Source organism: Camelus ferus, chromosome 3 (assembly GCF_009834535.1).
Source record: "Camelus ferus isolate YT-003-E chromosome 3, BCGSAC_Cfer_1.0, whole genome shotgun sequence".
Lineage (NCBI taxonomy): Eukaryota > Metazoa > Chordata > Mammalia > Artiodactyla > Camelidae > Camelus > Camelus ferus.
In genome coordinates, this window is record NC_045698.1 from 25,106,787 (window position 1) to 25,122,252 (window position 15,466).

Consider the following 15,466-nt stretch of genomic DNA (forward strand, 5'->3'; position numbering starts at 1 on the left):
AGGATTTTAATTAAGGCGTGGATACAATCAGATTTGTACTTTAGAAAGAATACTACAGCAAAGTATAAAGGATGGGTTGGAAAGAACAAGACTGGAAGCTACTGCTGTAATTTAAACAACAAACTAGAGAGGCCTGAGCTAAGTTTAATAGCAGTGAGGATGGCAAGAAATAAACTCAAAGGTAGGATCTCTAAAACTCAGAACTAGATCCCTAGAACAATTTGATGAAGGGAGGGAAGGACATTTTGTCTCAGCTTCAGCAGATGATCCATGCATCAAGATAGTATGTGAAAACAACAGTATTTGAGTAGTGACCAAAAAATAGGATCCTTCAAAAGAGATAGAGACATAGAGACAAAGAAGTAGCTACATAAACAGAAAGAAAGGGGTGTCATAAATGCCAAAGAAGTACAGATGCAACAAGGCACCAAAAATTTCCCAGAAATCAAGGAAGAAAAGGAATATCCAGTAAGTTCAGGATATCACTGTTACGTAAGGCAAAACCAGCGTCAATGAACCAGTTAGGGGAAAATCCAGAAAAGACTGCAAAGGTTTAGAAAATAACTGTGGAGTAAGAAAGTGGAGATACGAAGCCTGGGAGTAAAGGGAAGGAAAAGGGTAACAGCCTAGAGAAGAGGCAAAGGGTAAAAGATTTATTAAATTTTCTTGAAAGACGGCAGTCTTGAACAAGTTTTTAGGTTGTAAGGAATCATGTGCAAAAAGGAGACAGGAAAAAAGGGAACAAATGACAGAACAAAAAAAAATTTTTAAGGGGGAAAAAGTTGAAGTTCTAATCTGGTAGCTTCATTTCCTCTGAGATAAAGAAGGGTGTGTTAAAGGATGAAGGGTAAGGAAAGCAACGGATACAGAGAAGCTGAGAACCACTCCTGAAGTAGCTACCACACAGAATGGGGATGAGGGATGACCTGGGCCACAGGGAAAGATTACTGAGCAACTTTGAGTGCTCAGATCTAAGAGCTATAAATTACAAACTGGAAGTAAATTTGGGCAACCAAAGCCCAAACTTGGCCCCCAAGGCCAAATTCCTATGATTTCTTTTTTTCCCAGATGGCCTCAGCAGTGCTGATATAGGAACAGAAAGGATAATAGACTCATCTATGATTGAGCAGAAAGATAATGGTACAAAATATTTAAGAAATTTGTCAAGAAAGTGAATGAAGTGAGGGATAATTAAGAGAAAAAAATGGAGTGGATCGACACACTGAAAGTCAAAGAGCAGATTTACTAGGATTGAGGGCATAAAGACTGCTGTTTTGAGAGATGGAGACCTTCTAGATGATCACAAAGTCCAGGGATGATCATGGCTGTGGGTGGCTGGAATACAATAGGGATAAATGTCAGTGAAGCTGAGGAAAGGGAAAAAAATTAATAGAGTTTGGTCTGTTTATTAAGTCACCCAGGAAATCAGTGAAGGCATAATCAGGAATGTAGACAAGAGCTATAGGAAGGGTAGAAGATGGAACATCATCAACTCATCCATCTTCAGCAACACCAAAGGTCACCAATCCTCACCTGGGTCAAGGGCTCAGGTCTATTCTGCCAAAGACACTACTCCCAAACTATCTGGGAAGTCAAACATTGAGCACTTGTCCATCCCATATCATTTAATTATCATATAACTTTCTACATGCAATGCCAGCTAAATACATATATATTTCTCATACTAGGCTAAAAAAGAGAGCTATGTCCTTGAAAATAACTACACAGAAGAGAAATCTACTATAGATAAAGATCAATTCTACATGCCTAAATTTCATCACTAAAATGATTTTGGAACATGGTTCTAACATTCACAATAGCCAGGAATGGTGATGCTTCCACTTAAACAGCATGCACCATAGTAAACTTCCTACAGCAACAAAATGAAGAGCTTCCAATATTTAAGAATTATCATAAATAGACACTATGCAAAGCAAAGCATAAATGTCTGTATAACACACACACACACAAAGTTTTCCTTACCGTTCTGGGTCAGTGTTAACTCCAATAACCGGTTTTAGTCTGTCCAAGACTTTACTTGCTGCCAAAAGCATTGTGCCATCACCTAAAGGACGTAGGACATAACCAGACTTGTTATAAAACTAGTTTTTAACATTTTGAACACTAGTTCTTTTAACAAGCACACCCTCACCCCCTCCTGATGGCTGCCACAGTCTACTCCACTTCCTTTCTACAAACTATCCCTTCTGTATTATCTCTCCCGCTCTAATGAAGAATTTCTCAACAGTGGTAAGATTGACCAGATAATTTTATGCCAGATAATTCCTTGTTGTGGGAGGCTGTCCTGAGCATCGTAGGATGGGAGGCAGCATCCCTGGCCTATACCCATTAGATGCCAATAGTATCCCCCAGCTGGGAACCACTGTTCTAATCCTACCACTTCTACTAGCCAGTCCTCTTTCCCTCTCTCATAACATCAGTCCAAATTCATAAATTATTTTAATGAGAATATATCCAACAATAGAGTCCAATTTTGGATTTTTCTCTCCAAAAAATGTGAAAGTTTAGAAAAAATGATCACTAAAATAATAATAAAGTTCAGGAAAAAAAATAAGTGTAAGTATATTGGGGCCAAAGAGGGACAGAATTTATCTAATTTCATTAAATTCTTAAACTCAACCTTTTTTTAAGACTGACATAACTAAATCAAAACACAGTTGTAAATAAGTCCTTTGAATCATATTTGAAGTTAAATGTACACATTAAATATACACAAGAAAAATATGCACAGAACCTCACAGTAACATCATTCACTAAAAAAGTGAAATGTTCTCTGAAGCGCATCTTTTTAAACCTGACCCTAAAAATCAAAAAAAATCTGTCCTATGGTAGGACTCCGAAGGCTTCACTACTGCTAGGCCACAGGGTATTTGGAAATATTAGTATTAAAGAGCACTTCCATATTCAAACACCTTTATCTCTGTAAAACTATTACCTCCTGCAGCTATGACAGCATCTGCCCATCGAACAGTTTCTTCATCATATTCTCTCCTCTTTACTAGACGAACCTCAATTCCCTCTTTCCTAAGATAAAAAAAGAAAGACTATATAAAATTTCCACTAACATAAAGGAGTATGTTTTTTGAAAGGCAGATTATTATAATAAAGATTTAAAATAAACCAATTTATGTTTAGCTTTGTAAAGTCAGCTTCATTTTCATTTAACTACACAACCAATTAACTAAGCCAGGAAGTAATAAATAAACTATCCCAAATCTCCATGTGCTTTTAAAACATCTTTTAAAACCCCTGACAAACAGGAATATTGATTAATTACAATTTCATTTCATTTTCTTTCCTCTTTCTAAAGCTAAAATTCATTAATATAAAATGGCCCAGAAGACTAACCCAACAAATACTGAGTGCCAGATACTGAAATTGTGACTAAAGTATGTTCTAACTTGCATGTCCTCATACCAATTCTCTTGCATACACATAAACTTATGCATCGACTCATTTAGTCCTGAATTAACTGAGGTTTCTAAAATTACAATTTTTAGACATTCAAAAAATATTATAATGAACACGAATATAATTCTAAGAAATAAAACACTCATACAGTTGAAGCCTGCTGTGTACAAAATTAACTCTGTAGAAAAGGCACTTCTCAGGCAGACCAGATAATAATTGAAAATCTGTGAAATTTTCAGAATATAATAAAAATTTCCTTAGAAATATTATAATATCAGTTCCGTGAGCCAGGACAATTTTTCAGAAAATAATTTTATAATGGCAAACTTTACTAAAAAATCTATGTATTAGCTGCTAGTAAAAATAGAAACTAAAAGTCCTAAATACAAAAGCCCACCCATGACCTGATCCCACAGACTTACCGTAAACTATCTAGAATATGTTCTACATTTTTGGTGTGAATATGATGTCGTTCAAGCAGTCCACTGTAGCTAGAGCCTTTCAATGCAAGCTGTTATCAAAATAAAACAAATTTTGTCTTATTATATGATATATATTACATATAAAAAAGAATTTTTTAAAAAATTTAAAAAAGAATTTTTTTGAAGGTACATTTTAATGACCACCTGTGAAACCTACAATTGTAGACTTAACTAGAAAGTCTGGTTCTAGGAAGTCAATTTGGTTTTAATACCAAATACAGCATTAGGTTTCCTATCATATATCAACAGGATCGCAAAAACTGTATGTTGTACAGCCTGAGTGTTTTATTTTTTAAGTGGATTTTTAACAAACTGTATATAGCTACTGAAGACCAAAGATGAACTAGTATTTCAGAAGGCAGTTAGATGACCTTTGTTCCACTTGGATTTGCAGCTCTCTTGTGTTCAGATTTATGAACTCTATTTGGAATTTACACAATCCAAACAAAGGATTTGTTAGCTCCCTGAGAATGGATAACTTTTAGATATAAAGATATACAGCCTTCAAGAATTGTCTTACCTAGTTATTTGGAGTGACATTTTATGTCATTTCTTATCATTAATATTTTTAAAGTGTATGTCTTCTGTGTAACCCATAAAGTTAAATGTTGAGAGAGAAGTTTCGAAACATCCATTTAATCATCAAGTAGAAAATATGTCCACTAGAGTGAATGCTAGAATCAAAAAACATGTTATTTTGGGGAGCACCAAAATTACAATTATTAGCAGAGAAACTATTGAGGAGAAAAACTGGAACACTGGCAGAAAAGATCATCTACAACTAAAGATATGAGAGAACCACAAGATGGGTAAGAGGGGCAGAGACACAATAAAGTCAAGACCCATACCCCGAGTGGGCAACCCACAAACAGGGAAAATAATTACAACTGCAGAAATTCTTCCCAAGGAGCCAGGAGTCTGAGCCTCACACTAGGCTCCCCAGCCCAGTGGCCCTGCACTGGGAAGATGAGTCCCCAGAACATTTGGCTTTGGATCCCCTTGATCCTAGCCCTGCCCACCATGGGGACACCAACCCCAGGGGAAAACCAGCCCCAGGACCACTACATCCCTACAGCTTGCTGTATCAGGACACAGCCCACTCACCAACAGGCCAACACCAGCTCTGGGACACCTTGGGCCCCTCAGCCAGCTGCCTCAGGATCTGGTGCCACCAACAGTAGGCTGACACCAGCTTTGGGACACTCCTGACCCCACAGACAGTCATGTCAAGAACCAGCCCTGCCCACGAGCAGACGAATACTAGACCCAGGACCCCTGGCCCTACAACCACCCACTCCAGAACCCAGCTCTACCCACTAGTGGGCCAGCACTAACCCAAGGAACCCCAGGGCTCCGCAGCCAGTAGCCTTGTGACCCAGCCCAACTCAACAGCAATTGGCAGGCCATCATACAAGGCAAGGCCTGACAACCAACCAGACGTGGGGCCAGTCATGCCTACCAGATCATCACAACAGAAGGACCCATGCAGCCCACACAGGGGGCATCCCTGGAGCATACAGCTCTAATGACTAGACTGGGACACACAGGGCAAATGCACTAGAAGGGATCAACATTACATTAGATGATTCAGAGGAGTAGATGAGCAAGTTTTGCTTGTCTGTAAAACTTTTGATCTCTCCATCAAATCTGAATGAATTTAAGAGATTAGGAACTTTCACACGTATACAAGTTGCTAGATATAAACCTCAGAGTAGACACAAACCAAAAATCAGTAACAGATTCACACACAGAAAAAAGAAAGGAATCCAAACACTAAAGACAGTCATCAAGTCACAAGGGAAAAGAACAAAAGAAAGGAATAAAAAAGGACTACAAAAACAACCCCAAAACAATTAACAAAATGGCAGTAAGTACATTCCTATAAATAATTACTTTAAGTGTAAATGGACTAAATGTTCCAATCAAAAGACAAAGAATGGATGGATACAAAACAAGACCGATATACATGCTGCCTCTATAGATACAATGGAATATTACTCATAAAAAATAATGAAATCTTGTTTAAAATCATTACTTACTGAATTACAAAGTTAAACCAATTTTTCAATAGCATTTTAAATAATACATATTTCACTTTTTAAAAAAGGTTGTAACATGGAAGATACATATATGAAAAAATTAAAATTACATATAATCTTATTTATCTCCAGATAATTAATGTTAATATTTTGATACCTACCTTCCAGTCTTGTTTATGAATAATGGGTTAAGACTTAAAATAGTGTTGTCCTCACTCTATAATCTACAGGGAAATGTATGCTCTTCAAAAGAGGAGCTGAGGACACATTTGGCTATTTCAAAATTAATCCACAGATGTTAACTCACATATACAAGGGGAGACAGCCTGTACAAGTCAGGCATATGCCTCATTATATTCAGAAGAGCAAACCAATGTCAAGAATATTTTTTAAAGGAAAGTAGCAACCAAGGTAATGATTAGATAATCATTCATTTACTTTAATCAACAAATCAGGTTTGAAAAACTATTCTGAGAGTGAAATTTCTGAATATGGATGAACACAGCATTAATACTCAGATTATTACTTCCATAACCCAGCCACAGATTAACTAAACCTGCACTAACCACCTCTCGATGAATATGGATCACAATGATTTTCTTTTCTGCTCTTTCCCTGAGGATCTCTAGTTTCAAGGCTTTAAAACAGCTCTTGAATGCTAATGCTAATGACTCCCAATTGCTATCTCTAATTCTGTCCTATCTTTAGGGCTCCAAGTGAATGTACCCAACTGTGTATCTGGTATCTTTTTCTGGATATCTAACAGGCATCTCAAATTAATGTGCTCAATATCAAGCCCCTGATTTTTTGGCAGATTAGTGTCCATGGTATATTATTTTATTACAATAGTTACCTCTCATGAGCCCATTTCAAGAGTTAGCACTTCACATAGCTAGAAATTAAGCTCTAAAAAATTAAACTTACTCATAAAAATATCTGAGTGCCTACTACTGTGTTCATTTACACACTAGTTGAGCTCAGTCAAATGTATTAAATGCAACACTGAAAACTGCTAAGGACAGTGAGAACTAATTCAAATGCACAATGTTTACTAAAATAATTTCATCAGATTTACTGCTTCTAACCTGCAATAAATAAAACTTACGGGTAAATGTCCTTCGGATTTCAATTCCCTGTCCAGGCAATTGAATCTTATGCTACAATTTTTGGTTTGGACAATACAGAACATGTGCCCAGGAATAAAGGACATAAATCCTACATATGGGTACTGTTAATTCTAATTTGGTGGTTCAGGAGCTTTGGTTCCTGGCTCTCAAAAAACTCCAGAAAATTAAGATTACTCAGCAGTTGAATTTTAGGACATTTTGGTTTCAGATGGCAAAGGACATTTGAATTTGTGGGGAAAATAATTTTGGAAAACTAACAGAAAACTAAGTTTTCCATGATTTTAATACATTTTGCCACCAAAACTAAAATTCCAAATCTAAAGACAAAGTTCAATGAACATGAGATACTCAATATTGGAGCAGAAATGTCATTTCATAAATTCTTGTTCCCATTCAAATAAATTCTTCTTGTGAATGAATTCTCTAATAACTCATGCTCAATACACTCATTTAGAGAATATAAGTTCTTATATTAATTATTTTTATAAATGATCTAGCTGTTTGGGCTAGTAAGCTGCATTAATATGAACTGGCTAACTAGGCAGATAAGAGATAAGGCATTTTTTAAAATCACTAATAAAAAGCATCATTTAGAAAGTCTTAAATCATTTATTCAACTGGCTCTTCTATTTTTAAAAAAGTTTTAATATTCAAAAGCTAGCCCTCTGAAAATAATAAGACTTCAAATATTTAAAAACACACTTTAATCAGACAAAAACAAGAACACATGAATCCTCTGTAAAATGTCTTATAATTAAGAGGTTAGAGAAATTACTGAAATTTAGAATACATTCTCAACTCTGCAATACTATACCTTACATATTAGCAACAAAGTCTTAAATATTTTCTTTCTTTTTTCTCAAAAAACTTGTTAGTTTTTATCTGCATTAAAAAAAATTTTTAAGATTACCAGGATACTTGAGAAAAAAAAAAGTGTGAATATAAAAGATCTACAAGTAGATATATTTCAGTATAAGCAACACAATTTCTCCTAAAAATTTCCAAAAGCCACCATCACTTCTCCCCATTTGCCTCTGAGGTTAAAACACAATACAACATGAAAGGGAAAAAAAAGAAGATTCTGAAGACAGAAATTTACCACACCTTTTGGTCAAATGTGATAGTTACACTATTTTCTAAATGGCCCAAACGCTTTTATTAAAGTTTCACAGACATTTTTACATGACCAAAATTGAATCCATTACAAACACAAATTTCTTAAACTTGTTTTACGAGTCAGATGAGTGTACTATTTTGTACTCCATGTAATTTCCATGAAATCTCAGTAAGGGAAGGAAATAGGCGTTTTTAAACTAACACATAGGAAGTGCACACACTTATGAGGCAATGAGTTTGGTATGTAAACTCACTGAGCATAATTTAGGCACTCTTAGAAGAATACACTTAAATGGTATGCTAAGCACTACTCAAATTGCCTTAGAAGGATTAGTGCCACCTAACTGACAGCTAGAAAGTAAACTATTTACAGAGCATGATCAAGCTAGGTACAGGGAACCCTAAATATTTCTTGAGATATATTTGGTATTTACCTTGGATCATTTCAGTTCCACTTACCCTTTCTCTCAGGCACTCAGTTTTACTTTCCCCACTGTTCCCTTCCTACCTCTGCATTCCTCTTACTTCTGTTTACCTACCCCCTTGTATGTTGGGATTGCTCAAGGTTCCATCTCTGGCTTTCTTATCTGCTCCCATTTCATTTTTGTTGTCTCCCCACTCTAGGGGCTTGATCTACTAAGTATGCACCAGAAACTATGGAATTATACTGTTAGCTCAAGCCCGCTTCTTGAGTTATAGGCTCAAATTTTCAAATGCCTACCCTTTATATCCACCAAGAGGCAGACGGGGTACCTCTTTCCAAAACCATCAAAATCTGATTACATATTCCTCCTTCTAATTTGCCCTTAGGAATCCCAAAGTACCTCCATTTACCCAGTCAACAGAATAAACCCCAGGTGTCACCTTTAATTCTGCCCTTAAAATCTCCACAGTCAGTGAGGAAGACCAATAATTATACCTGTAAACTGTTCCTCCAATCTGTCCTTCACAGTCATGCTGCCACTGCTTGAGTTCTGGACACCAACAGCTCCTATCTGGTCTCATGCAATAGCCTGCCTCTCAAATTTCTAAACCAGGTTCTTCTTTTTAAAAAGGTATTTCCCATTCCCCCCATCTAACCACCACCACCACCACAAGCCTGCTTTCATACTAGTCCCATAACGGTGAAGTCTCAGAAAAACTGACCCATCACTCCACTCCTGTGGGGAAAGAGAGTAAGGCTAAGCAAGGGTTGTGTTCTGCTGCTAAAAGACTGAGAACCACTATAAGATAAAACCATGGCATTCAACAACTTTATAAGGCCCAGACTACCTGCTTAGCCTCAATAATACTCACTCTTGAGTAATGATTTTCAAATTGCCCTTAGAACAGTTACCACATCAATCTAATGGCCACAACCAGCACTATTACTAAAGAGAAAATAAACTATACTATATGTAACAAGGGTAAATTGTTTCATGTTCTCTTCTATTTCAAACATGAGTTTGTCATGATGTAAACTTTTCCTGACTGGGAATTAGTCACCAATGTTTGAGTTCTATTGGCAAAAAGATGAACTTTCCCAGTGTCTTGCTAGTACTGTTCCCTCTCCTTCACATAAAAATTCTTCCTTATTCTTCAATACTTAACTTAAACATCCTAAAATTAAAAGATGCAATTTCACTCTCATTACATGGGCAAAAACATTACAGTCTATGGAGTGCTGATGAGAACGCAGGGATCAGGGAGTCATTCAATGCTTATGGAAACATTATTTGTACTTTAATTACAGCATTTTTTTAACTAGTGGAAAAATAGGAAAAAACCTAATTATCCAAACAATGCAATACTATACAGCTGTTAAAATGAATTCACATATATCAACATAGAAAACCAATAGTGAATAAGAAAAGCAAATTTCTAAAAAATAAACACATTCTAAAGAATAATATTATTGATGTAACTTTTTAAAGACACAAAATATTACACTCTTTATGGACATAGTCATATTAATAAATATATAATATGGATGAGAAAGATACAAACTAGTGGTTACCTCTGAGAAGGGAGAGTGAGAAAAAGTTGGAAGGCCAGGGCTTTAGTTGTAACTATAATATTTCCTTTAAAAATATCTGAAGACAACAAAATAATATGTTAAGTCTACATAGCTGGATACACAGGTATCTAGTTATGTTCTGAAACTTTTCTATGTGGTAGAAATGTTTCATAACTGAAAAAATCTAAACTTTAAAAAGATCACTAAAAAGTCTACTTAAAAACTGAAAAAGCATTCAGGTGTCTTCTTTTTCCCCCTTGATCTCTGACCTTCCCCAAATTACTCTCCTTTCTGTATTCCCATGAACCACTTATAAATAGTTATGATTTAATGTATTTTCTCCACACATTTGGAAACCCTGTCTATTCACCATAATTCCCCAGAACTTAGCAGGATGCCCAGCACTCAGCAGGTGCTCAATGAATGAACTGGTGAATAAATATTTAAAATTGACACTTAAGACAAAGTAAGCCAATGAACAAACTTCCTGAAATGCTGGCAACAGTGACACTGAAAGCAAGCAAGTATTTCTAAAGCAGATCATAATTTTTATAACTCTTTTCTCCATTACAAAAATTGTTTTTAATGTAAAGTAAAAAATTCAAAAATTACAACCTCCTCTAAGAAATTGGTTTTTAAAAAATACTGAGCAGAGTCAAATTCAACAAATCTTCAGTTACTTCAGTGATTTACCTTAGTAAAGGAAACTATTTTGAAGCGATCAAATCAGTGCCATTTTTAGGTACATAATTTAATAAATCTAACAATGACATTCACAAAATCATTATTGTGGCTGTAAAATTAGAATTAGTTATGCTACTTTACATTATGTAAATATAGATTATTTACTATAATCTTCCTAAAAATCATGAAAAAAAGTAGATATTATTATACCTATTTCAAAGTCAAAGAGGCTGATAATGAGAGACAGTTTTATTTCCTCAAGTTTACAAAACCAACAGATTGATACCAGGATCACAACTCAGATCTCCTGCTCTTAATTCAGGACTTGCCCCACTATATTCTGCTAACATTCCTACATTAGCCATATATTTTACTCCTGCTTGAGAACTATAAAAAGTCATTAGGCTCAATTATAATGATTAAGTTACAAAGGCCAAGAAACAATTCTGTTCCTTATCATGTCCTAATTCTACCAACTTTCAGTTATAAGAGAGCCAAATGAAAAAAAAAGAGAGAGAGAGAGAGCGCGCCAAATTGCTGAACTTCCCTCGAATGCAAATGCTTTACAGAACAGAGGTTTGTCTAACTTGCACATTAGAATGCTGCACAATCCACACCTAGTGGTTTATTATAAGAAGATATTATGTGTGTGTGTGTGTGTGTGTGTGTGTGTGTGTGTGTGTGTGTGTGTGTGTATATATAAAATGAATTTTCCTAAAGCATGAAAAAACTGGCACACTTGCTGATATTTTGAAAGGCACATTTTTGTTACATATTACAAAGTAAAGTGGCAGTGAAATAATCAACTTATACTTTACTGAGAAGACATTAACATGCACCAATAAACACTTTTCTTTACTCAGAGTATAATTAATATAATTAAAAACATAGGAAAAGTGATCACAGTAAAAAAAATCATGTTATTTACAATTTCATGGCTGGTCACATGTTTGTAGTTTTTAAAACCTCTCCCAGGTAAGTTTGATACAAAGTGGAAGTTGACTATCAGGGCCCTGAAGCATATTGGTCAATGATTCTGTTAATGGTGGAATTTCAGCTACTGTGATATTCAATCCTTTTACATCTTTATGAGTCTCCTATTTAACTGCAAATATTACGGGAGTATACCTTAACTCTCTATTTTCCAAGTTGTGTTCCACAGAATTTAAAACATTTTCTGCCAAAAAACATTTTCATCAGTAAAACTAAAAATAATCTTTTGTTTAGGCTCATGTTTCTCAAACATATTTAATTCACAGAAGGAATGGAAATTGACTAGAGGATGGAGGTGGGCTGCGAAAGTAAAGACACTGAGGGGTGCAAATCAAACCACCCTGAAATGCCATTTTTCACCTACCAAGATGGCAAAAGATCCCAAGATGTAATAAACTGTTTATGAAAAAACAAGCATCTTCATATGTTGCTGGTGAAGGTATACAATGGCACAGCCTCTAAGGGAAGCAATCTGGCTATGCTTATTGAAATTTCAAACACACATGCCTTGTGACTTAGCAGTTCCACTCTTAGGTATTTTAGAGCTTGATCCACATATCTATGAATTAACAAAAATGTTATTCATTACAGAATGTATTTTAATAAATTAAGGCATCTGTGCACAATGGAATACTGATTAAAAACTATTTAAAAAGAACAAGGTGCAGAATAGCTTAAATAATGTGTTATCATTGAGTAAAAGGGATGGGATAAAGAAAAAGAACATTTCACTGTGTTGATTTGTATACACTGATTATTTCTGGAAGGAAAACACAAGAAATTGATTAACATTAGTTACTTTCAGAGACAGAAACTAAGTGCACAGTGACAAGAATAAGAGAAGGACTTTTCATCGTATACCCTTCTGTATCTTTTACATTTTGAACAATTTTAATGTGCTAATCCACAGATAAATTTAATTAAATACGCAAAACATCTAGTGGAAACTAAAGCAATTTGAAATCAATGGAAAATGACATTCAAGACAGGAACTGATCAGAAATGAAACTCAAGAGGTAGATAGAAGCCAATTCATGAAGAGCCTTGTTTAGCACACTGAAGATAATAAAGGTTCACCCACAATAGTGTTTCTCAAAGTGTGATCTGGGGACCACTTGGAAAACTGGAGAGCTTGTTAAAAACGCAAATACCTGGACAAAGCATCAGCAACCTTAAAGGTATAGTACAGAGAGGCCGAGTTTGGGAGTGCCCACAAACTGAATCTGAATGTTGGAGCCAGGGTAGAGGGGGCTAAGGTTCAGGTACCTGCATTTTAACAAATTCCCTGGGTGACTCCACAGGTTACAGGGAGTTTTTGAGGAGTTCTAAGCAGAGGAGTAACGTGGCCAGATGTTCACTTTGGATAGACCCCTCTGGTTCCTGTGTCTGGAAGATTTGAAAGGAGTGAGTTTCTGTTAGAAGGCTCTGGCAACACTCCAGATCATGTTCTTTAATTTGATAAAAAGTCACAGTGCACATACTACACTCTCTGCATATGAAGTAAAAGTATTATCTGCCCCAGAACCGCAACCTAAGCTATACCATTGTTTTCAGAAAACTAGGTAAGGGAAACAAAACCCAAGACACTGCATCTCCCAAATCTGCCAAGAAGGCAATAACTAGGAGTAATTTAAGCCAATGAATTGAGAGACTACTAAATGGAATTATTCTATTCCATTAGGAAACTAGTTTTTTAAAAAATCTAAAAATGGAAACCATTAAAGGGGGTTGCTTCCAGGGCTGTGAGACTTGGAGTGGGAGGAGAGAGGGGTGAAAATTGCTCATTTCTAATTTGGCATATATTAAAAATTTTTTAAATAAAACCTTCTCTTTGACCAATAAGGCATGTTTAGAATGTCAAAACCCTTTCCAATCAGCTTTGATTCATCTCAAGGTCTAGTTTGTAGAGTGTCATCAACCGTGGTAACATAAGTTCCACATCCACTGACAGCTACATCTCTTATGATACAAGTAACTATACTAATAGTTTAATTAGCCTTTGTAAAGTCTTGAGCTGGTAGAGGTACAACCCTGGACTAGAAATCCTCTATTCACAAAAAAAAGTCATTGATCCATTAGGGGAAGAGAAAAGCAAAAATTAAAATTAAAATGTAACCAATATGAAAGAGTAACTGAAAGTCAAACTTTGACCCAGTCTGTACATGCTTTATCAACTGAAAAGTATTTCCTCTAATTGTCTAAGTTTTTACAAAGTTAGAGAACCAACCATAAGGCTTCAGGGCATGAAATTATACTGGCATTTCAACCCTCATCTTCCATTTGCATTTTAACAAGTAACGTAATAAATCTATTTTCGCCATAAAACCACCACCACCACCACAACCACCACCACAACAACAAAAGAGAACCCTCTGATAACAAAACTTCAGGTTACCATGACACTATAGACATAGCAGCCATGATGCCAGAAGACTCAAGCAAGCACTTGGCTACTTTCTTTTATACCCAATTCACATGACTCATATACCTTAGTATCTTTTACTCCAGCAAAACAGCAAACAATATCTATTAATCATCGTATCATTCCTATTAGAGTCCCATTTTAGAACAACTTCACACAGCCTAGTATTCTTTGGGCTGTTCCTGATCTCTGGTCTGGGCTCCACCTAACACTATTCCATTCTGAATACTGCTCTTAATATAAATGATAAAACTCAAATCAGTAGGAAATAAACCCAGTAGAATTTAATTGAAATGACAACAAAAACGACTATTTCAAAACTGTGTTCTATAGTCCAGAAGTTTTACTTCAAAAGTTTTCTTACTGCAAACAGCATACACAATAGGCAAATATTTACCTATTACAGATTTCTCTTTAGATACTCAGAGTGGCTGCTACCGGTAATTCGATTTTTAAAGACCTGATTCGCCTATCTTTAAAATGTTTTGATTAGTGGCAATCTAGTCCAGAGGTCCAGGAATTAATCTAATTCAGATGCCACCATTTTTCTTGAGGCCTTGAAAAAGTTACTTAGAGTTTCAAAATACCAGAAAAGGCCTTGGAGACTGTCTAGCCCAACTCTAGTATTTCACATACTGAACTAGGTGAAAGCACTTTTAAAACTGACAATACTACAAAAAAGTATCGTTTTCACCCAGGAGGCCCAAAGAAGTTAAAAGGAAGCAGAGGAAGTTAACCACAGAGAACCTTGGCCTGGCTCCAAGCTGCTGATGCCCAATCCCACATTCTGAACATGCCAATCAAGTATACGATTTTAAATTGTTGTGGAAGGCTTCCCTAAGATTTCATGAGGAACATACTTATTATGGCTATCTGGCACTTGACAATTTCTAAAAAGTAGATCTTGCAAAATTAAGAGTACAACCAAAGGGGCTCACCTCCTTCCCAAAACAGAAACGCTTCTGACATTACTCCCTGCCTCGCCCTCAATTTTACTCCCTAACAGAAATTCAACTACGCCAACCTCCCGCTCAAGCTGTTTGCTAACTTACTGTTTAAATGTCTTCTATAAACTGCTACCTTCAAACACTTGAGGAAAAGAAGAGAAATCCGCACCTAGCATTTCCATCAGATAAATACAGCGGCCCTCTTCAATTAACTCATTAAACAATCAA

General features: G+C 35.8%; 2 protein-coding genes across 3 annotated transcripts in view; both read right to left on the minus strand.

The window, feature by feature from the left end:
* NADK2 (NAD kinase 2, mitochondrial) overlaps positions 1-15,466 on the minus strand; it is a 42,440-nt gene that overhangs the window by 25,343 nt on the left and 1,631 nt on the right. For both annotated transcript variants that reach the window (XM_032471037.1, XM_032471041.1), the window contains exons 2-4: positions 3,855-3,943; positions 2,957-3,045; positions 1,984-2,065 (exon numbers count right to left, since the gene is read on the minus strand). In XM_032471037.1, the coding sequence (XP_032326928.1) occupies positions 1,984-2,065; positions 2,957-3,045; positions 3,855-3,943 (260 nt within the window). The remainder of the gene's footprint in view (positions 1-1,983; positions 2,066-2,956; positions 3,046-3,854; positions 3,944-15,466) is intronic.
* Positions 3,850-15,466, minus strand: part of RANBP3L (RAN binding protein 3 like) — a 67,895-nt gene continuing 56,278 nt past the window's right edge. The window contains exon 15 of the mRNA XM_032471027.1: positions 3,850-3,943. Coding sequence (XP_032326918.1) covers positions 3,924-3,943 — 20 coding nt within the window. The 3' untranslated portion in view covers positions 3,850-3,923. The remainder of the gene's footprint in view (positions 3,944-15,466) is intronic.